The sequence below is a fragment of the Theobroma cacao genome, chromosome 7 (genome assembly GCF_000208745.1).
Source record: "Theobroma cacao cultivar B97-61/B2 chromosome 7, Criollo_cocoa_genome_V2, whole genome shotgun sequence".
In the NCBI taxonomy this organism is placed as follows: domain Eukaryota; kingdom Viridiplantae; phylum Streptophyta; class Magnoliopsida; order Malvales; family Malvaceae; genus Theobroma; species Theobroma cacao.
In genome coordinates this window covers 10,600,557-10,621,615 of record NC_030856.1, presented here as the reverse complement: position 1 = coordinate 10,621,615, position 21,059 = coordinate 10,600,557, and the positions used below count along the sequence as shown (strand labels likewise).

The following is a 21,059-nucleotide window of genomic DNA, read 5'->3' as shown; positions in this document are numbered from 1 at the left end:
GAGAACTTGGTGATGATATCTGTGAATGACGACGATGGCTATGGAGGAGGACGGTTGCTAACTTGCTTAAAAAAAGAAGAGGCGAAGGCAAATCAAGAAGAGAGAAAGAAAAAAAAGAAAATGAGAAAAAAAAAATCTTTTATAAGGTTATGGTAGTAATTATTTCTATTAAACAGGTACATATTCGTTCAATGATATTTTATCATATTTCATTAACATTGGAATGGCTAATAACCAGGTTTTAAGATAAAGCTAGCAAAACCTTTACTTTGTCACGTATTCCATATTAGTAAGAAATGAGGTGAGTTTTGGAAATATAAACATGGATCTTCTACCACCCATCAAACATGTCTTTTGAATTGAAAACGTAGGTTCATAATTTATAAGCTCACTTAAGTTTCGAGGTGTGACAAATGGTGTAAGAATAAACTTAAATCTTTACTAATGTGAGCTTTTATAAGAGATATGGGAGTCAAGATGGATCCGAACTAGTAAAAAAGTCTCTCTCTTCTACGGGTAAAGAGCTAGTGCAACGAGGACATTGCATAATTGGGGGATAAAATGTGAATCTCACATCCTTAAGAAGTAGGATGGGTCTTTGGAATATAAACATGGATCTTCAATAACTTATTAAACATGTTTTTTTGTTTGAGAACGAAGACCCATTATTTATAAGTTTACTTAAACTTCATTTTCAGAGTTTAAGGTCACTTAAGGTTGAGCTTAAGTTTTGACCCGTGACATATTTTATGTTTCAAATTTTTATAGATCCCATAAATTTACAATATATAATTAATTATATTAAAAATATACAAAATTAAAGTAATTAATAAAATATCTATCTCTCCTCCTATCTCTAATAAATATTTATTTTCTCTCACTTCTCACATCTTTATTAATTTCAATTATATATTTTATCTTTTATTAAAAATATATAAAAATTCAAATAATTAATAAAATAACATATTTTCTTATCTAAGTGATTATGTGCCTAATAACTCAATTATTTCCTTTATTCTCAATTAACTAACCATAATATGTATCTAATGATTTACAATCGTTATTTTTTTCCTCTATATAAAATTAATTATTTTTTTCTAATTTATAATATTTACTTATGAATTCTTTTTCTCTCATTTTCTATTTCTTTCTTAATTTTAGTAAAAAAAAATCTTATTTTCTTAATTAAATAAATCTTCTGCTAATAATTAGCATGACTTGTAAAAGAAAAAAAAACCCACACACAATTCAAGGAATGCGCAAATCATTACAACAGTGAGACGGAATGCAAGACGTTGTCACCAAGGTTGCTGTTGTGGGAAGCGGAAGTAAAATAACAATAACCCACTTTTTCTCATCTCTATTTATGCAATATTCACAATTTATGATTGTTTTTCCTCCCTTTTTTAACATTGAGAATTTTAATTTGACAGTTTCAGGAGCTGTTTGTGCGGCCACTCTGGCAAGGAATGGAATTTCTGTGACCCTTTTTGACTCTGCTAGAGGTCCTGGTGGCCGCATGTCTCAAAGAAGGTTCCTTTTATTATTCTTCTTTTTCATTTTCTTTTTTCAAATTCCTTGACAAAATTTGACTGCCCTTTTTTATATTTTTATTATTTGCTGGTTGTTGAGAGCAAAAATGATTTTTTAATACTTTAATTTTAATAGTTTAGAGGATTTACCAAGAAAAGAAGAAAAAGTTGATAGTTGAGTGGATTTTTGTTGCTATTATAATATTTACAATTGGTATTGGTTGGAAAAACTTTGAAATTAGAGAGATAACCGAAGATGGGAAAGAGCTGTTGTTCGACCATGGTGCTCCTTATTTTACAGTAACAAATCCTGATGTGCTGAGTGTTGTGGCTGCGTGGGAATCAAGTGGCCTTGTTGCTGAGTGGAAAATAAATTTGGGGTCTTTTGATTGTTTCTCCAACAAATTTGTCAACGTTGAACACCAGGTTCTTACAACTATTATTATAATAGATACACGTGCCCATAACTCTGTAGCTTAAAGTAGTATATTTTAAGTAGTTCTTTTAGTCCACTGCCTTTTACTGGTATTTGTTTATTTGCATGATTATATATCTTAACTTGTTTACGAGGGCAGTGATGTTTTGAATTTCTTGAAATAAAAGTTATAGCAGTCTGTTTGATTTGAAACAGCCTGAAACGTTTGTGTTCCTTTTTAAAGCTATATATGATGTTAATGATCGTTGATATAGCTGTTTCGGAAGCGCTTGCAGCCCCTGGAACAGAGATATTATATTTAGAAGCTGTGCTGCTTGCAATATTGTTTTTTCTTTTCTTTTTTTTTTTTGTGTGTGTGTGTTCTTCATCTAGATTTTCTGTCCTATCTACCTATTGGGTTGGTCTGGGTTTCTTTTATTTAACCATTCATCAGCTTAGGACATTACGATTGTCTTATTTTTTCAACTCAAAAGTCAGTACATCTATGTAAACTGTTGCACTGTTGGTTAGTGTCCGGCTCTGTTATTGTATTGTAGAAAATTTTTTCTGTACAGATTTCTAATTGGTTTGTTTTAAAAACTGGTGATAGTTTATTCATTTGCAAGGACTCTACTATTTTTCTATTATTTCTTAAGCTCGTTGGTCACTACAGACTCTTTTCCTTGTGGTGTATGTTCAAGTAAGAAAAAGGAGGGGGAACCATTCGATTCAGGCTTCTGTCTTTTGCTATATATGGCTATAATTTTATGCCAACTAAAAAGTGTTTGCATATTAAAACTAAATATTTATTTTAAGTCTTGTTGTAATAAAATTTGTTCATGAACATTTATTTCACTAGATGGAAAAGTTAAATGTGCGAGTTTCATTGCATTTATCACCAAGGAAATTGTACGCATCCATTAGGTTTTCTTTCTCAACTGGTACTAATTTTCCTGAACTAATTCTCCTTTAGGAAAGACAAAGCAAGAAATATGTCGGCGTGCCTAGAATGAATTCCATTTGCAAAGCATTATGCCATGAGCCTGGTGTGTAGCAAGATGACTGTTTTATTTTTGAACTACTCATCAAGGTTGGGTAGACATCTAAGTTTCCCTGCTTTCTACTTTATCTGTTCCTCAGGAGTAGAAAGTAAATTTAATGTGGGTGTCGGGAAGTTTGAATGGTTGGAGAACGAGAATTTATGGTTGTTGACAGGTTTGGATGGACAGAATCTTGGTCATTTTAAGGGAGTGGTTGCATCAGACAAAAACATTGTTTCCCCAAGGTTTACAGAGATAACAGGACAATCACCCCCTCTTGGTATGAAAGTTTATCTTTGGATGTTTGTTAGTTCCTTCTTGCAAATCTGCATGTGCATGCTACTTCATCGTTTAGATATCCTTTATGATTTATATGATTAAGGACTGTGCATAATTTTTGAAGCAACCATGGACTATATTTTAAGGAGACAGTCTGTCTGATGCTGCGGCATTATTGTGGCTATAGTCAATGCACTATGTGTCTTATTGCTTGGCAATTTTGATAAGCCTGTCTAGCTAACAGATTAGACAATTTTAATCTTCTATAAGGTAGAACTGTTACAAAGACATATGATATGCATATTATGCTTTATCTCCCATCTTTTGCTCTGGATCTTTTAGATGACACTGTTCTATTCACTTTCTATCTTCTTTTAATTCTTGGTAGTTTTTGGAAAATATTAGCAAATCATCATTATTAGAGTTTAGATGCCAGCCATCAATTTTGGTTTAAATGAACAATGCTGCAATAAATGTTTTTTTGTAGGTGAGTTATTTCATAGTTACTCTCACCCATCAAAGGTCCATGTGCATGCTTTGCTTTTATGTTTTTTTAATCAGTGTTTATATGGGTTGCTTGGGTTTGTGGTTTATCTTTGGTAAGCTTAATTATTTGTTCTCCCCTATTCTATATTTGATTTTCTCTCTCTAGTTTTAGCTTTCACATTTTTTGTTCCTTTTCATTTCTTTCCCTCTATCACTTTAGTTATTTTCCACAGTTTCTCCCCCCTTGTCATAACCAAATTGGCAAAAGCTTTAGTTATTTTCCACAGTTTCTCCCCCCTTGTCATAACCAAATTTGCAAAAGCATGATACAAACCAGAGTAGAGTTTACATATACTCATACTCATTGGCAGAATTGCATACAGAAAAAAAGTGATGACCCTCCTAAGCATCCTAAAACCCATGCCCAAGTGGCTGAAATGTAAACAACTGTTTCTCATATCAAGCATTGGAGCGCATTTGCTAGATTGAAATCTGAGAACAGTTAGATCTAGAGAATCAATCTCAGCCACTGGATTTATCTAAAACTAATGTGTGACGTGAGTATGATCTCTGTACTTGGCTTGTGGTGGGTTTTGCTGCTGATGATTAGTTGGTTACAAATAAAGTGGTTGAAGATTAATAGTTGTATTACTGTGAAATGATTAGAGTTTGATGTAATATAGTTGCTGGAACCTGGCAATTGAGTTGTTTGAAATTCAGGGCAGAAACATACTTTCATTCAAATAAAATAACTGGAGGGTCTAAGTGGCAGAAATAGATCATACGGATGGGATTTTAGGGCTTCAACTCTAAGAAAGCAGATTTTACTTGAATTACATAAGAGAGGAAGAAATTAGGTTAAACTCAAATGACTTGTTTATTGTTCTATTAACTGTATACTGTGGATGCAACTCAAAAATTCTCCAAAAACTCAGCAAGTAAACTCTACCAATATGTTGGTACAAAAATATATAGGCATGTACCTACTGGTCCGAATTAGACCTAGTAATCTAGGAGGGAAATGTGAAGTGAATTCATTGCATCTATGTGATAAGGAAGTTTATCCTTTACATTAAGTAGCCTTCAAAGTTCATTTAATATATTCTCATAACTATGTAAACGTCCTATCTATTTTCTTCAAACCAACAGTTTGGGCATCTTCTTTTATTATTTTTTAAGGAAAATAGAAAGCAAAGAAAATGGCATATGTTATTGACAAGTTGTTTTCCTCACTATCAGTCTGCTGTATTCCATGCAGACTTGAGTTTGGCTCCGGAGTTGGTGAAACTGCAAAAGATTCCTGTTAATCCTTGTTTTGCTCTAATGCTAGCATTCACTGATCCTTTGCCTATGGTGAGATATCATCCAACTCGAAGATAAGAGTTTTTATTCTGCAAAATTAATGTGGTTGGTTGATCCAAACTGCTTATTTGTATAAATCCCCTCCCCCCTTGTTTTGTTTCTTCTTCCTTTTGCTTCTAGATACATTTTCTTATTAATTTCTTATTTATTTATATTTTTTCCTGTGCCCATATATTTTGTGATTGACCAATGTGCTCTTGACATCTTATTGAAGTTTGATAATTCAGGTACCTGCACAGGGCTTCTCGTTCACCAATTCTAAGGTTTTAAGCTGGGCTTACTGTGAAAGCAGCAAGCCAGGGCGTTCTTCCACAAGGTACATTGTTGTATATTGCATAATGACCCAATTTCTGAGCCAAGCAATTGAAGTCCCTTTTTTTGGGGCATTCTTACCTTGCTTGCTTTTTAATTGCACAGTGAACGATGGGTATTGCATTCAACAATGGAGTATGCAAAGGATGTGATTGCTCAAACTGGCCTTCAGAAACCTTCAAGAGAAACATTATCAAAAGTGGGCAATGAAATGCTCCAAGAATTTCTAGGCACAGGTCTCAGTATTCCGCAACCATTTTTCAAGAAAGCTCATAGATGGTGAGTCTATAAATTAAAGTCATTAATTCAAACACAGAAGCAGCAGTTTGTTATCATTTTGTTTAGTGAGTCAAGCTATAAATCTTCTTTTCTCTTCTGTGTGAAAACAAGATTGAACCTTGCAATGTGTTTAGTCCCTGACAGATGCAGTGGTAACTGATTGAGATTACTTTGCATTCGTATAGAATGTGGCCTGGTGTTTCTCTTCTAGCTGATACTCAGGACAATTTTTGGCTTAATATTACAACTGATTAAGAACATTTTAAATGGCAAAAAAAAAAAATTGAAGAAACTAGAAGGGGAAATGATGGAGAATGGAAAGGAGATGTTTGAAATAAGGATCTTAGCTTGTAATGTTGTTTTACTTTATGAGTTAAATTGTCATCTTTATATAGATTTAGGTAATTGTTTGAGTTGAATTCTGATCTTTATATAGATTTATATTTTTTTGTTCTATGTTATGAGTTAAATTGTCATGTTTGAAATAAAGACTAATCTAATAATAATCCTGCTGGATTCAGCAGATCAGTTTGTTTTTAGTGTATTTAAATGCTAAATATTGTAGTTGTGACTGTCTTAATGAATAAATGACCCTTGTTCTTAAATAAGTTGTATTGGCATTCAAGCTCAGATAAATTTTTGTTGTCCTCTGTTGGCTGACTGATGGAGGATGCTGGCAGCAACTATCAAAGGTGTTTGAAAGGCATGCTAAGCTGGTTTTAAAGTCCAAGCCTTAGTTTGGATGATGTCCTATGATGGGAAGCTTAGTTGTGAGCTGGAATAGGCTTTCATTAGTTGACATTGAGTTTTACTTGTATGCATATTTGAGTTAAGAAGTAGGATTTATTTGAGTCTTTTTTTTATGTCCTATGAGTAGTTCAGAAATTAATCTTGCTAGTTTCCTATAAAGTGTCTGAGTCATCAATAAAGACTCAGTTTTGTCCAAGTGGTTAACAAGCGGTTGTACTCCTTGTGTTTGTGTAAAGTAAAGCAAGCTATCAACCTTAAATGTGACACTTGGAGAACCTAGAGAAAAGCTTAGAATTCTATGTCTGTTTTCTTTCTTCTCCAATTTCTGGAACTTAACTTAAAATTTCTTATCTGTAAGCAATTATTTTACTTCCATAATACCCTAAATACCTCTTTTCCAAGGACGAATCATAACTAAATCAATTGGCTATTGAAATTCAACTCTAGGATCCAAAACACATTCCTTGGGTGCTGTTCACAAAACTGGATAGCATTCAAGGAATCAGCTAAACACCTGGTTTGTCTGTACAGTCTAAACCCTGTACTAGTCCTTTGCACACCCGAAGTATTATTTATATTAATCTCCATTCGTTTTTCCCTCGAATAACCCTAGGAAATAACTTTCAAAATACTTAACAGCTTTCTGTCCTGCATCACTGGTTCAGCTTTGGATAGCATTTTCATCTTTCATGTTAAAATCATTGTTCAACAACAAAATTCATACTCTCTCTGGGATGCATATTACAGCTGCTCTGCATCATCACACTCTGTCAGAATTGGGGTCTATAAATTCTCTTACCTGCTTGATATTTCTATTGTATTCCTTTCTTTGTTTGTTGTCTGTTTTGTTAGTTACTTCAGACTTGGTTGCTGTTTTTCACCCTGTTTCTTTTTCTTTTTCTTCTCATCGTCAAACCAACCTGCTTTGATTTGGTTACCAATTTACTTGTATTAAATGCTTTGAAAGTCATCGTTTTCTTTTAATATGCTTAAATGCAACAAACCACAAGTGTAGCACTCATCCTGACCACGGTCTCTCTTTGTCTGTCTCTTCCTAAGTACTTCTCATATGATATGGAAACAAGTTACAGAATTAAGAACGTTTTTCTTTCATTTACGACGAGGATGTTTTTATCTCATCATGTCATGTTCCACAAAATTTATAAACAAAAGTATGAGCTCATCATGTCATGTTGTCTTGCATTCTCCTGGTGACTGATGTACAACATTTTAATTGCCTTGTGGTCTATTTTCTAGGGGAAGTGCCTTCCCAGCTGCAAGCATAGCAAAAGAAGAGAAATGCCTGTGGGATGAGAAGAAAAGACTGGCCATCTGTGGAGACTTCTGCGTTAGTCCAAATGTTGAAGGTGCAATCCTCAGCGGCTTGGCTGCAGCTTCAAAGCTGAAAGGCATGCTTAGGAGCCTATTCTGATTGTGCGGACTGCTTTCCATTCATGTTGGCTGCAACTACAAGTCCAAGTTATAATAATGATTGAGCAAACCGGATTTGGTTCTTCCAAAGAAAAATAAGTTTCAATTGCAATAAAGCTCAACTCAATGTTGAGCATGCGGGTTGGAATTATTACTATTTTATAATTTTACCTTAAATGTCAATCTTTTTTTTTATGATTATTATAGCATATTAAATTGTTGAATTTTGTAAAGGTTGATATCACTTTCTAAGTTGCATTCTGTTTTACTTGGTTTGATCCAACTCTCAAACTTTTTATTTTCATATTGATTTATTAAAAATTAAAGTATTTATTAGAGAAGATTTTGAGATACTAACAAATGTCAATGAGGATAGTGGGTTTTTATTAAAGTGGAGAAGATGTCACAATCTCAACGAAGAGTCATGTGAATTTCACATTGAAGAGATTTGCTCTTAGTGAGTAAAGATTTAAAGGAAAGTTATAAATCTTATACCGATTAAGTAGAGGGGTGATATTGAATATTTAAAAGTTTATATCATTTTTAACTTATGCGGTGATTTTTGTGGAGATTCAATGAATATTTAAAATTTTTAAATATTTGATTAAATTGTTATTTTAAAAGTTATTCGTTAAATAGTCGTATTTTTTAAATATTTGATTAAAGGAAATTTAAAATTACACATAGGATAATCTATACCCATTGACGAATAGATTTGCAAAGACAAATATGCAAACAATACAAGCAAGTCCAGGTGGCAACAAATGAAGATGGTATGAGGCTGTGAAGATTGTGTTGGAGAGCAGAAGGAGCTGGGATTCCTGATAACGTATTGTCAGTTTGCAAACATAATATCCAGACATGAGCCACATATGCATCTCCACGTGTCAAAATGACAGTCACTGCCTTGAGAATTTCCACGCTATTATCTTTTATTTACGCAGGCAAACGCAGAAACAAATCCCACATTTGGTGAGGTGAGTGTGAGAAGCAGAAGCATTTGCAAATAGTAATACTCAGAAATGGTAGCCTTAGTTATGGCTTCTTCAGTTAGCCTCAAACCTTGTTTCAGTGTTGAGAAATCAGGTGTGAGAGGCGTCCCTTCCCTTGCCAGGGCTCCTTCTTCTTTCAAGGTTGAAGCCAAGGGTGGCAAGATCAAGACTGACAAGCCTTATGGTCAGTATCAATCTCTAATTTCTTCTAATTACCCTTTTTACCTCAACTATATTTGAAATTTTATAAACTTTAACGATGAATTTGCTTGGTTTCACAGGAATCAATGGTGGCATGAGCTTGAGGGGTGGTCTTGATGCCTCTGGAAGGAAGGGCAAGGTTGGTATGCTGTTGCTTTTTTGTCTCTTCTTCTAATTGGATCTTTTCCTTCTTGTTCAACAGCCAAACTCCTTACCATTTTCTCTCTTTGACTCCTTTTAACTTGATGTAATACAAATTGACAATATTCTTCTCGTTCATACATTTGTGCCCAAAAAGAAGAGGAAAAACCCATGAATAAGTTTTGATTCTTGTAAAAAAACAAAAAAGGGTTGAATCTCTTTTTAAATTTCCTTTATAGTAATTATTTAAATGGTCTCTTAATTGTTATAATTAGGCAAAAATCAACAACTAATCCCCTTCAACTTTAGTATAAAAAGGTTGTAGAGTCTTGTTTGATTTGCACTTTTGATACAATTCAGTCTTGAAATTGGATGTAGGGAAAGGGTGTTTACCAATTTGTTGACAAGTATGGTGCTAACGTGGATGGGTACAGGTATGATCTGCTCTTTTTAATTCAATAATAATGCTTATGCTTGTCATAATTCAAACATATAAATTTTAGTATATATGGGATCTGAATATATAGGGTAGAAGATGTAGGCTCCTTCTTTCAGATGAAGGAGAGGCCAATCTCAAGTGTTTGTATAAGCTATAAGACTTGAACTAGTATTAAATCGGCCTAACTATTCTCAGATACAATTCACTAACTCAAGTTTTGAAGTGAAATGTGTGCAACTCTTTGCTTAAACAAAACATTTATGTCTCCTACCAACATTGCTAAACTCTAACCATTTAAATGGTTGCAACAATAACATTAATTTGGTCTGTTGCTTGATTTGTATTGCTACTTAACAGTTGACATATTCCTTTCCAGAGTTTCCAAAGTCTGGGTTCAACCATTGCATATGAATTGTTTAAAGATATGCTTAACTACTGCAATGTTGTTGCCATGGAAGTCCTAATATCTTTTTCTGATGATTGTAACGCAGCCCTATCTTTGACACCAGGGACTGGTCTCCCTCCGGTGATGTTTATGTTGGCGGTATGTAGCTTTAGACACCATAAATTCAGTTGCAAGGCTGTAATCCCATTATTCAAAGTATCGCCATACTTTTAAAAACCAATATTGGAACTAATTATGTGATTTAAACACCGTTGCAGGGAGTACCGGTCTGGCAATCTGGGCAGTCACCCTTGCCGGTATTCTGGCCGGTGGTGCTCTTCTAGTTTACAACACAAGTGCTTTGGTACAGTAGATTTCTCTATTGTAATCGGTGTTGTATTATAGCCTGTCCAATGTAATTGTTCTAATCAAAACACCTTGAAGGACTACTTTGCATTATCTATATGTATAAAGTTTTGCCTTGGATTGAATTGAGGTCTACTATTAGCTGTTACTGTGCTTTGTGCTGCATTTGTCAGTTATTTTCCTTACCAAAAAATAAATAAATAAATAAAAGATAAAAGATCATCGAGAAACCATAGATATTATCGTTGCAGAAGGTAATGGTGAAAACCTGGAGTAGATAAGTTGCTCATCCTTCCAGGCCATGGAAGAAGGAAATTATGACCAACGATAATCAAAGGGTCTTGCCAATGATTGGTGATGGTTTCAGAAAGATGGCAAAGTCATAAGCTCCCACTGTAAAGTGGAAAAACTATGCAGCAACAAATAAGATTGCAACACAACCATTAGAGCAAGAAATTTTCCACACTATAGATTACAGTGTAACCAAACCCCCCAAAATAATATGAAAGCAAACTTCAAGAAGAGTTGTTTTTCACTACCAAACAAAGGTAATTGTAACATTTGATTCAAGGGGCTAATTTGGGATCCAATTGAAGGTAATTGAAGGTTTTATTGTTTGATTCGGAGGGCTTAATTTAAGATCCAACCTAAAATCAACAATGGCAGATACTTGACGCTGAATTCCAATTTAATTTTAACTCCCATTTTGGTATCACAATGAGAAGGTTCTTTACTTTAATTTCCTAGTGAAAAACAGAAGAAGGGTCAGGGGGATGGGGGAAGTAAAACTAAGAAGGTTGAAATGCAAAACAAACAACAATTTAAAGTTGTACAATAGAAGTTCTCTCCTGCAAATCATGGTTGATGTTTTTTCGCCCATCCTCAAACAGAATACGCACCTTCGTCTGAAGAATAACACCAATTAGTGAAAACTCTCTGCCTCAGATCTAATGCGTGAAGGCAAAACTAAAATATGGCCACCTCTGCATTCAACTTCCACATTCATGTCCCTGCTTTGCTATTGAATGTTAACCTTGATAGCAAGGATGGTTCGATCTTATTAAATCTCCTCATAATTATTTTCATCTTGAGGAGGCAGTGACAAGCTCTTGACAGGAGCTGAGCTCATATGTAAAGTTCCATCAGCCATCATTGACCGTACTATCTGCAGATATGAAGAAAAAGAACAAGGGCAATTGTGATAATTGCAGCTGAAAAAACTGCTTCTAGTTAGTAGTCAGTCACAACTGACAGAAGAATGGTCCATCAAAAGAGCAAAACTACAAGATAAGTGGGGTAGAATTGAATAAACCAACAACCAAAGAAATCTCCATTCCATCATACATAGGGAATCACCTTATTTTGACTGGGCTGTAGAAAGCATTTGTCCCCATCAATTTTGAATTAGCAGTGTGGTTCAAAATTCCACTTGTTAAAAGCAATTATTCTTACAATTTGGTTCGATAAAGGGGAGTGGAGAAAAAAAAAGTGAAGCGGAGCAATGTTGCTGAAATTCTTTGTTTCAATGAAAAAATCAGGAGACAAGTCAGGCGAAGAGAAGAAAATGCAGTGCGGTTCAAAATTCCACTTGTTAAAAGCAATTATTCTTACAATTTGTTTGGATAAAGGGGAGTGGAGAAAAAGGGAAAGTGAAGCAGAGCAATGTTGCTGAAATTCCTTGTTTCAATAACAAAATCAGGAGAAAAGTCAAGTGAAGAGAAGAAAATGCAAACCACTTATCACTAACAGGGCAATGGAGTAGAGAAAACATAAAGAGAAGAGATGCAAAGAAGCGAACTCAGATCTAAGAGAGGACAGGAAATTGAGGGGGAGAGGGGGGTTGGGGAGTCTGGAGAAAATGAAACCAGAAGAGCAAAAATTAAGAACAGGGGTTATTACTTCTGTTTTACTAGCTTTTGAATATTGATAAAGGGGTTAGCATGTTCCTCCTCAACTAGTCATATAACAAAAGAAAAAGCAGTTTGGAGCTTCATTTCCCATGAGTAGATTAAAGTGGACCAAGTTTCAATTAATAGCATAATAGAACACATATGTGCAGGGTGGAAGTAACCAAACCTTCTCTATTTCACCATGAAGAACAGGGTTGTCTCTCAAGTATTGTAGTGCTTTATCTCTCCCTTGCCCCAACCTTTACAAATATGTAGAAAAGAGGACCACAGTAAGTCCAACATCTGTAACTCTGAGACAACTCAGAACATTAAGGGTGCTAGTTCAAGCAAACAAGTAAAGTCTTTGCAAAACTGTGAAAATAATTGAAAATATATAATCGCTGAGAGAATAGAAGACCGTACATAACACACCTATGCCACTAACGCAACCCAAGAAATTACCTCATACAATAGCTGAATCTACCAGCCTGATATTTCCAATTAAAGTCCCTAGAATCAACAATTTTGGCTGGTACATGCTGAGCGAAAAAAAAAATTTTTGGCTGGTAGACAAAGTTTCATGTGTATGGGTACAAGTTTAACATATTGCATCAACTGAGAAAATATGTACTAGCCAGAATAAAGCATATACTTAGCATTTAGTAACATAGGTTTTCTCGATGAGTGTCACTGTCAGCAATCACTTAATTAGCATATGTGCCACATGCTACCATGAACTCAAAATTAACTATTGCCAAGCCTTGTTAAAATGGATCTGGCCCAAACATCTTTAGCAGAGTCCACAAGATGTAAGCAGTGAAAAACATATAAGATACATTATTGAAAGACATTTTGATCAATATGGTTTTGACTATTCCTGAATTTTAAAATTATTCACCTCAATTATGAATATTTGCTTTTAAATGTTTGAGGAGCACAGTGCAAAAGTTACTATTTCTTTTTCACAACAGCAGGTCAGACTCTAGAAGGCTCCTGGTAGAACCAGTCAACACACTCTTTTTCAAGGTCCCAGCTTGGGGGCTCCAAAAATTTCTCGTTCTCCGATTTTCAGACACACATTCCATTTCCACCATTGCCTTTCTTGACAGAAGATATTGTTTTTTGTACAACATATAACCTTTAGCATAGGGTAGGGGGGGAAGGGATTGGGGAGAATGGTCAAACTAAAGATTTTCAATCACCAAGGCTACATGTTTTTAAATCCCAATTCCCTCCTTAAATGAAATTCCCAAAGTGTAGTGTACTGACATATTTCCTAATAGTCTTGGTGAACAAAACTTTTGACAGCACTAATTTTTTTGCAAGGCAACTAATAGTAATCATACTCTGGAAAAATAAGGTTAAAGGCAAAATGCATCAATTTAAAGCAATGAAGAGAACTCCACAGCTATTGTGTTGGCAATTTGCTTATGTATGAGGCCTAGAAACATGCCTTGCCGACAACAGCTCCATGGGCTTAATTTCTAACAAACTTGCAAATACTTAACAGTAGTTCAAATAATTTGAGACAGTAAGACTTAAAAACTTCAGAGCATGAAGAAGAACAAAAAAGAAAAAAAACCAAGTTAGTACTTTATGAGTAAATGTACTCAAATAGTAAATTACCTACTGCCACCCAGTATTACTAAATACCCGACTGCCACCCAGTATTGCTAAGTTATAACAAAGTTAAAATCAAACATATATTACTAAGTTTAACTCTTAGGGATCAGCTTTTGAAATAATAAACAACAGAAAACAGATAAAAAGATCTAAATTGCTCTTAACAGGTGAGGTAGTAATGACAAGCTTGAAAGCAAACCTATGCTCCCCATAGCTGTACCAAGAGCCCTTCTTTACAACAACATCCATCATTTCAGCACAATCCAGAATGCATCCCTGTGGGTTCTTTCAATGTCAAAATAAAGAGGAACTTTGCAATTTTGGATGAATGTAAAACTTTGTATTGCATTACTAACCAGTTTGCTCACTCCCTCTCCAAATATGATTTCAAACTCTGCTTGCTTGTATGGCCTTGAGACCTACACCAACAGCTAATTTGGGTAGGGACACACATGTTAACCAGAAAAATAAAGTGCTATCATGTCATTATGGCCATGGATATGATTTGACTACTATGAAGGTTTATGAAAAATATAAAGCAGCTTGAAACATACTCAAGTCATTTCATTCATAAACAAATATTTTATTGAAAGTTTACCACAACATTGAATAATGAGGATAGTTTAGAGAATATTAGTTAATTGTTATAAATTTAGAATTTTCTTTTTCAGAAAGCTTGATTCCAGCATAATATTGTAATTAACACAAAAGAGCATCAGATTTGATTTTTTACGTTCCTTTCTTTTTCCTGCTTTTGGGGCTATCCCTCATCTCTTCCCATTTTGGGATCATAGGACTTAGAGTCTCCCTTGAATTTCTGATGAGAGTGATACCATAAGGCCACAAGGGCCAAGCCTAGGCTACCTGAAACCAATATAACAATTTCTAATGGTCTTTTGGCACCCATGATCAATATTTTTTTTTAAGCCTAACAAGTAGAATCAAGTGTAATACAACTTGCTAATAACTTCAAATTCGCTGATATAATTATCATTTACCTTACTCTTCTGCACTCTTACACGAACCCGAAGCCCGATATCCTCATCACCTTTAACCTAGAATAATATGAATTATGTTATGATGATGATTATATATTGAGTAATAAAACAGAAATCTGTAGTGGACGATCAAGTAGCTACTGTGCTTACAGACTTTATCTTCCCAGAAGTACGTATTTCAAGACGAACTGAAGCAAAGAACTTTAATGCAATTCCTCCACTTGTCACTTCCGGGTTCCCATAATATACTCCAATCTTCAGCAAAAGCAATACTATCAATTGGTAGAAAGGGAGAAAAAAAGAAAGAAAAGTAAACAGAAAAAGAAAATTGAAAAACACCATGTTATTCTAGTGTAGAAACATAGAGAGATGCAACAAAATCAAAATGCATATAAAGATGTTCCAAACAAAAAATTTGGATTAGACACATCAATGGCCTCTCTATTACAACTGCAATTGCTTCTATTTCATCTATCAACAAGGAGACAATTAATAATCAATCCAAAGTACCTTATATCTTATTTGATTCAGAAAAATTAGTGTACAACCAGCTTTAGAGGCATTTCCTGACATCTTACGTAGAGCCTGGCTCATAAGACGTGCTTGCAATCCCATTTGCTGCATCCCAATCTCACCCTATGCAATAAAATGCAACAAGAAAGAACTTAGATATGGGAGAGCTCATAGATCTGATAAAAATACATACAATAAGACAAAGAAAAAAGAGGTGTACAAAAAGAAAAGAGAAGAAAAGAACAAGGTATATTAAATACTGATTTCTTACAGCTTTTACCCAAAATTACAGTTTAGGATAATGTATTTGAAAATGGAATGTAGCCCTTACCTATTACATCAAACTCAACAATCTGGTCCATATTGTTAATGTCCAGTAAAGTCTCTAATAGAGATGGCGGTGTGCCATGAAATAGGAGTCTATTATTCCTAAAATATTGCAAAGATGGTTTTCTTCTAGGAGTTAAAAGTTAGAAAATAAAAGAAAGAGATATCAGTCAGCTAAAAAGATATGCAGAAGCATAACACCTATTAAACTCTATTCTGCACTCACTCTTTCTTCACCTCTTGCTATCTATCTAGACTATTTGTCTTTTTTTCTCACCGTTACAGCATTGCTGGAAAATCTCTATGCCAGCAACGCTCTCGCTCTCTTTTTTCCATCCTTCCTCTCTTTCTCTCTTCCTGATTCCTACCCTTTCTTACTCACCATCTTCTTCGAATTACTAATTTGAGTTGACAAACTCTTTATCAACTGAAAGAAATAACTAGAAACTCCAAAGAATTAAGGAACCAATTTCCAAAGGGAGAATTTTTTTTTCCCACTTTTATCCTCTTTCAAAGCTATCCCATATTGATCATTCCTTACAAACCCAAGAATTCAAGATTGGTCCTTACACAAATTTAGACAAATCATAAACCTCGTCTTCAGAATTGCAATGCTTTTTTGACATGTTTAATCATCCTCAAATCAAGGTCTCTTTGATGGATTCTGTTTCAGCTTATTCGAATGTTGTATTTTTCACGATAGTTTTGTTGGTAGCTGTTGTTATGATTTATGGACTTGATCGAATGTTGTATTTTTCATAATAGTTTTGTTGGTAGCTGTTGTTATGATTTATGGACTTGTTCTAATAATTTTGAGGTTATAGTTTTCATCTTCAAAAAGTTGCATGGTAGCTGCTCAATTGCACATGTTCTTGAGGTCCTTTTAAGGTGCTCTGCTTGTTAGCTAGATGTTAGCCTCCCTTCCAGGTCTGTACTGTCCATTCATTACACTACTTGATCTGTTTGACTCATTATTGTTGAATCAAATACAGAATCATTCAGAGCAAAAAATATCAAAAGAAAATAAAGAGTATCCGCATCCTTCTGGGAAGGGTGCCTTTTGACTTGAAACTGATGGATAATAAGGATTATGTGGGGGATTGTAGTTTTGTGAGTACAAAGTTATTCAGGAAACCGCAATGATAAAAATGTAATTTATTTTCAAAGTAGAAATAAAAAGATGGAAAAAGTGAGCATACTTCAATCTCTGCTCGTGGAGTGAGAGCTGACACTGAATCAACGCAAATTAAATCAATGGCACCAGATCTGCACATACGATCTGCAACTGAAACATAATATTTAAATTAGTCTTATTTGTTGAGCTTATATGTATAGCAAAAATCTTAAAGCATCGTGAAGGTGCTGTATCAGTTACAGGCTTGCTCAATCATGACCACTTTCCACACAATGGCATAAAAAAGGAACCAAATAGATTACTTTCTAGTGCCATTTCCCCATTATCTGGCTGGCAGACAATCAAATTTTCAACATCCACTCCCAATGCTTTTGAATATGCAGGATCAAAAGCATGCTCTGCATCAACAAGCATTGCATTGCCACCCAGTTTCTGCATAATTAACATAAAAACACAGCATATAGTATTTCATTTCATTGACCTTTTTGTTAAATAATAAATCAGAAACAAACGGCTTAAGAAAGGCCAGAAAACTATCAACCTGCACTTCAGCAATGGCATGGAGTGCTAGGGTGGTTTTTCCACTACTTTCTGGTCCATATACCTGCCAGGTTATACAGCAGATATTATGATGCCATTCAAAGCAGATTTTAATATGACATTGAAATTAAAACATGATGTGCTGTCATGAAACACCAAGCAAAAAGACATTGGGAAGCAAAGGAATGTTAAAGGAAATAAAAAGTTAGAACCATGGTTCACTACAACATTGTCATTTTTGTAAGTTCTCTGATTCCATAAGGGAATAGAAATGGATTTTCTCTCATAAAAAATTTGTTTCAAATGTTTTATCTTCATGATAATATGTTTCTTGTTTTATAGACATCATATTCATGGTTGAGTCACCACTTTTCTACATATGACATTGAGGTCAAATCATCAATTCTAGCTGATGAAGGGCTCCAAAAGGACCAAAACGTCCAAATCTACTGCATGAATCCATGATTACTTCGTGCTGGTTCTAGGTCTGTAAAATACTTGAGAAGAAGCACCAAAACGATCTAATCATGCAGGCATTGGAAGAAAATCTATCTTTTTTTTAGTATTCTTAATTCAGTCAGAAATTTAAGCTACCAAAGTGTGGGGCACACCAATTAAATCAAGTAAAATCCAGGGTCACTTGTCATCAAAGGTTGCATCATAATGGTGCTTCGCCAGATAGTTAGACCTTTTGTTTCAGTGTAATATGCTGTAGCAGAACAGCAATCTCATAAAATATTGCACAAACTTTCTATAGAGGTACATTCTTTAGTGTCAAGTCTCAACTTTGAAGACTGGTTTGCAACCTTGCTTAAAAGTTTTACATTTATTCTTTTAAGCTTTTACTCTCTGCACTAATTCCCTAATTTGTGCACTGAATTCGCTCTTTTGCTGCTTAAACCACAATCCCTAATTTCAAATGTCCAAATCACTGAATCTTTTCTGAGAGCAATTACTCAATTTAAGCACCAACGCACATTGTTAAACAATATCAAAAGAAGAGGGAAAAGGGAGGACATGTTTTAATATCTATTTCCACTTCTATATGTGTCCAATATGGAGTCAATAGAAAAGTTGAAAGTTTCAGAGACATATTTATGGCCTAAGGGCCTTTGCTGTCATGAAATAAGATGATGGACAGAAAATTTTAGGAGTAATGTTGAACCAGTTTGTCAATTATCAATCTATTTATTATTTTCTTATCAAATGAATGATGCTTTTACAATATTTTTACTTTATATTGTTTAGTTAGTTCAATTAACGACACCATGAATGGCACTTTAAGTCAGTTTTTCAGTTTCTCATAATAAAAAATGTAAGTTCGAGAAACTTATTGACAGATACTGGGAGTTAGAAAGCTGAAATTGTAAGAGCAGGAAAGACATCATTAAGTAAATTCTGTGAATCATCCTTAAGACAAATAAGTATGTCACAGCTTACTATTTATGGTTTAAAGTGTTCCTGTATTCCCTCCTTGTCAGTTAAAGTGTTTCCCAATCCTAATCCACAATTTCTACTTTGCATATAGTGTTCAATCTAAAATCCAGAATCAGTTATAAGTTCATTTTTTTCCTCTTTACCATCTTCAAAAGGGACATCAAACTGTTAAAAACTACCAAATGAACATCCAAAAAGCCAAACAGCAAAAACCAAATAATGTTCATGAAATAATAAAGTAAAATTATAACAGAATAGAAGAAGCATGATAAAAATGGAGGACATTGATACCTCCACAATTCTTCCTTTGGGAAGACCGCCACCTAAGGCTAAATCTAGGGTCAAACAACCACTAGGAAAAGTTTCACTGCAATGGACAAATTGTTACCAAATGAAGTCAGAATAAGTATAATTCTAATTCAAACTCTATAAAAATGTGGAATTACAGAATTTTGAAATATTACTTAAACTCACAAGAAGCAGGAAAAATAAATTTTCCCCATCTTAACAAGAATTAAATAAGGAACAAAAATCTGAACTCAACATACTGAAGCAAATGAATATGAGAGTTTGTTAACAACAAATACAATGTTATTGGAAATTAGAAAACATACACAAGTGCTCCACCCGCGCTCCCCAATCTTGTAACACTTCCTTTTCCAAATGAACTATTTATATCATTCATTGCAGCCTCCAATGCTTTTTGCTGGCATTAAAACATATATGATACTAAGCATGCAAAACATGATAAATAATGACCAATATATACAACAAAATAAAACAAAATGGGTGGACAATTTAGCCAAAAGTCTATCATTAAGGCACTTTTGCTCTTGCATTCTGCTTGCTAAAAGTTGCTATAAAGCAAAGGCAGATGATAGAAACCAAAACCATGATCGATTAATAATGAACAAATGAATAAAATAAAATACTAATTCCAATTTAACTCTTCTATATAAAAGAAAAACAATATAGTTTAACATCCAAAGCAAAGAAAAAAAAAACATTTTTAACTTCCAACTCTCCAGAAATGCTTATCTACTTTTATACCCAAATGCAGTCTTCACTTTGGCTACCAAAAGCAACAAACCAAACAGCAGACAAAGAAATTACAGCCAAGTTTTAAGATGGGCAATTCATACTTGCTGAGCCAAGAAAGCAACAAAAAAGACCAGCTCTAAATAGTTAAACTAGCCTAGCAATGAAAAGAAGACTTTCAAACAATAAATAGAAGTAAAAGAAGAAAGCATAAGAAAAAAAAAAATACCCGGTCGAGGAAACGGGAGTCAGAGTTCGGAGAGAGAGCGCCATTAACTCTGGGTTCGAATTCACAGTGAACTTTTCTGAGTCGTTTCTTGACGGCTGCCAACGGCAAGTGGGAGGAAGTGAGAGGTGGGCGTTGTCGAAAATGGTTTTGGAGGGGAAGATAGCGGTGGTGAAGTTTCAGTTTGAAGGGGAAAAATAAAGAAGAATCCATTCTAATGCAATTCATTGCTAACAAAAGTTGAAAGATTGAAGAAGCAGTCTTCAGCTCCTGTTGGGCGCGGGGGTTTATGAATGTATATGCTTGTTTCTAGTTTCACCCCAAAGTCTCTATAGAGTTTTTTTGGACTTATTGGTATAAGCAAGTTGAAGTAGCTTAAGGGGTATGAATTTTTGTAAAATGAAAAATAAATTTTTCATCTTTTAATTTATTTTGATGAAATTTCTTAATTATAATTAATTAGGGATTCATAGTATTAGTAGTACTATCCAATAATATGAGTCTTTTAAAGGAATTTTAAATTGAGATTTTTTTTTTGAATTGAGAGAAGAGAGATTGAAAGTTTGCTCTCTGAGCAGGAGATCATACACCAATCAAGAAATTTTAAATTGAGACTTCATCATGAAAATCTAAAATTTAAAATTTAAAACATGCAAAATGAAATTTATTAAAAAAAATTTCATATTTGTTTGTTTATTTTATTATAATTAAATTTATACTATATCATATTTGGATCATCCTAAACTTGAGTATAAAAAAGAAATCATATGCAGCTATAAAAAAAATACATGATTAAAAGAAATTTGACTTGTTATATATTTCACCACTTTCTATTGCATATACACAAAATAGAAGTGAAAAAATTATTTCTATTAATTCCAGCACAAGTAATTTTAATTTTAAAAATGTTGAAAAATCTACTC

General features: G+C 34.1%; 3 protein-coding genes across 4 annotated transcripts; 2 read left to right on the top strand and 1 right to left on the bottom strand.

Annotated features, from left to right (window-relative positions):
- Positions 1,237–8,164, top strand: LOC18594626. Its single transcript, XM_007022244.2, has 9 exons — positions 1,237–1,328; positions 1,434–1,533; positions 1,775–1,958; positions 2,921–2,993; positions 3,088–3,267; positions 5,011–5,105; positions 5,342–5,430; positions 5,532–5,705; positions 7,713–8,164. The coding sequence occupies exons 1-9, from the start codon at positions 1,286–1,288 to the stop codon at positions 7,885–7,887; spliced, it is 1,113 nt and encodes a 370-aa protein (XP_007022306.2). The 5' UTR covers positions 1,237–1,285; the 3' UTR covers positions 7,888–8,164.
- Positions 8,697–10,558, top strand: LOC18594625 (photosystem II 10 kDa polypeptide, chloroplastic). The gene is made up of 5 exons (XM_007022243.2): positions 8,697–9,062; positions 9,160–9,218; positions 9,599–9,654; positions 10,151–10,203; positions 10,323–10,558. The coding sequence occupies exons 1-5, from the start codon at positions 8,909–8,911 to the stop codon at positions 10,415–10,417; spliced, it is 417 nt and encodes a 138-aa protein (XP_007022305.2). The 5' UTR covers positions 8,697–8,908; the 3' UTR covers positions 10,418–10,558.
- On the bottom strand, positions 10,976–20,472 carry LOC18594624 (DNA repair protein recA homolog 1, chloroplastic). 2 transcript variants are annotated; one of them, XR_001928836.1, is made up of 14 exons: positions 20,140–20,472; positions 19,487–19,578; positions 19,164–19,239; positions 17,437–17,499; positions 17,198–17,327; positions 16,960–17,045; positions 15,431–15,556; positions 15,071–15,175; positions 14,921–14,977; positions 14,279–14,341; positions 14,122–14,198; positions 12,762–12,838; positions 12,487–12,559; positions 11,425–11,575 (listed from the first exon to the last, which is right to left on the bottom strand). XR_001928836.1 is itself a non-coding variant. In XM_018124940.1 (13 exons), the coding sequence occupies exons 1-13, from the start codon at positions 20,362–20,364 to the stop codon at positions 11,471–11,473; spliced, it is 1,278 nt and encodes a 425-aa protein (XP_017980429.1). In that variant the 5' UTR covers positions 20,365–20,469; the 3' UTR covers positions 10,976–11,470. The 2 variants fall into 2 exon arrangements, 1 of the variants encoding a protein (XP_017980429.1); XM_018124940.1 differs by lacking the exon at positions 12,762–12,838 and having other exon boundaries at positions 10,976–11,575; positions 20,140–20,469.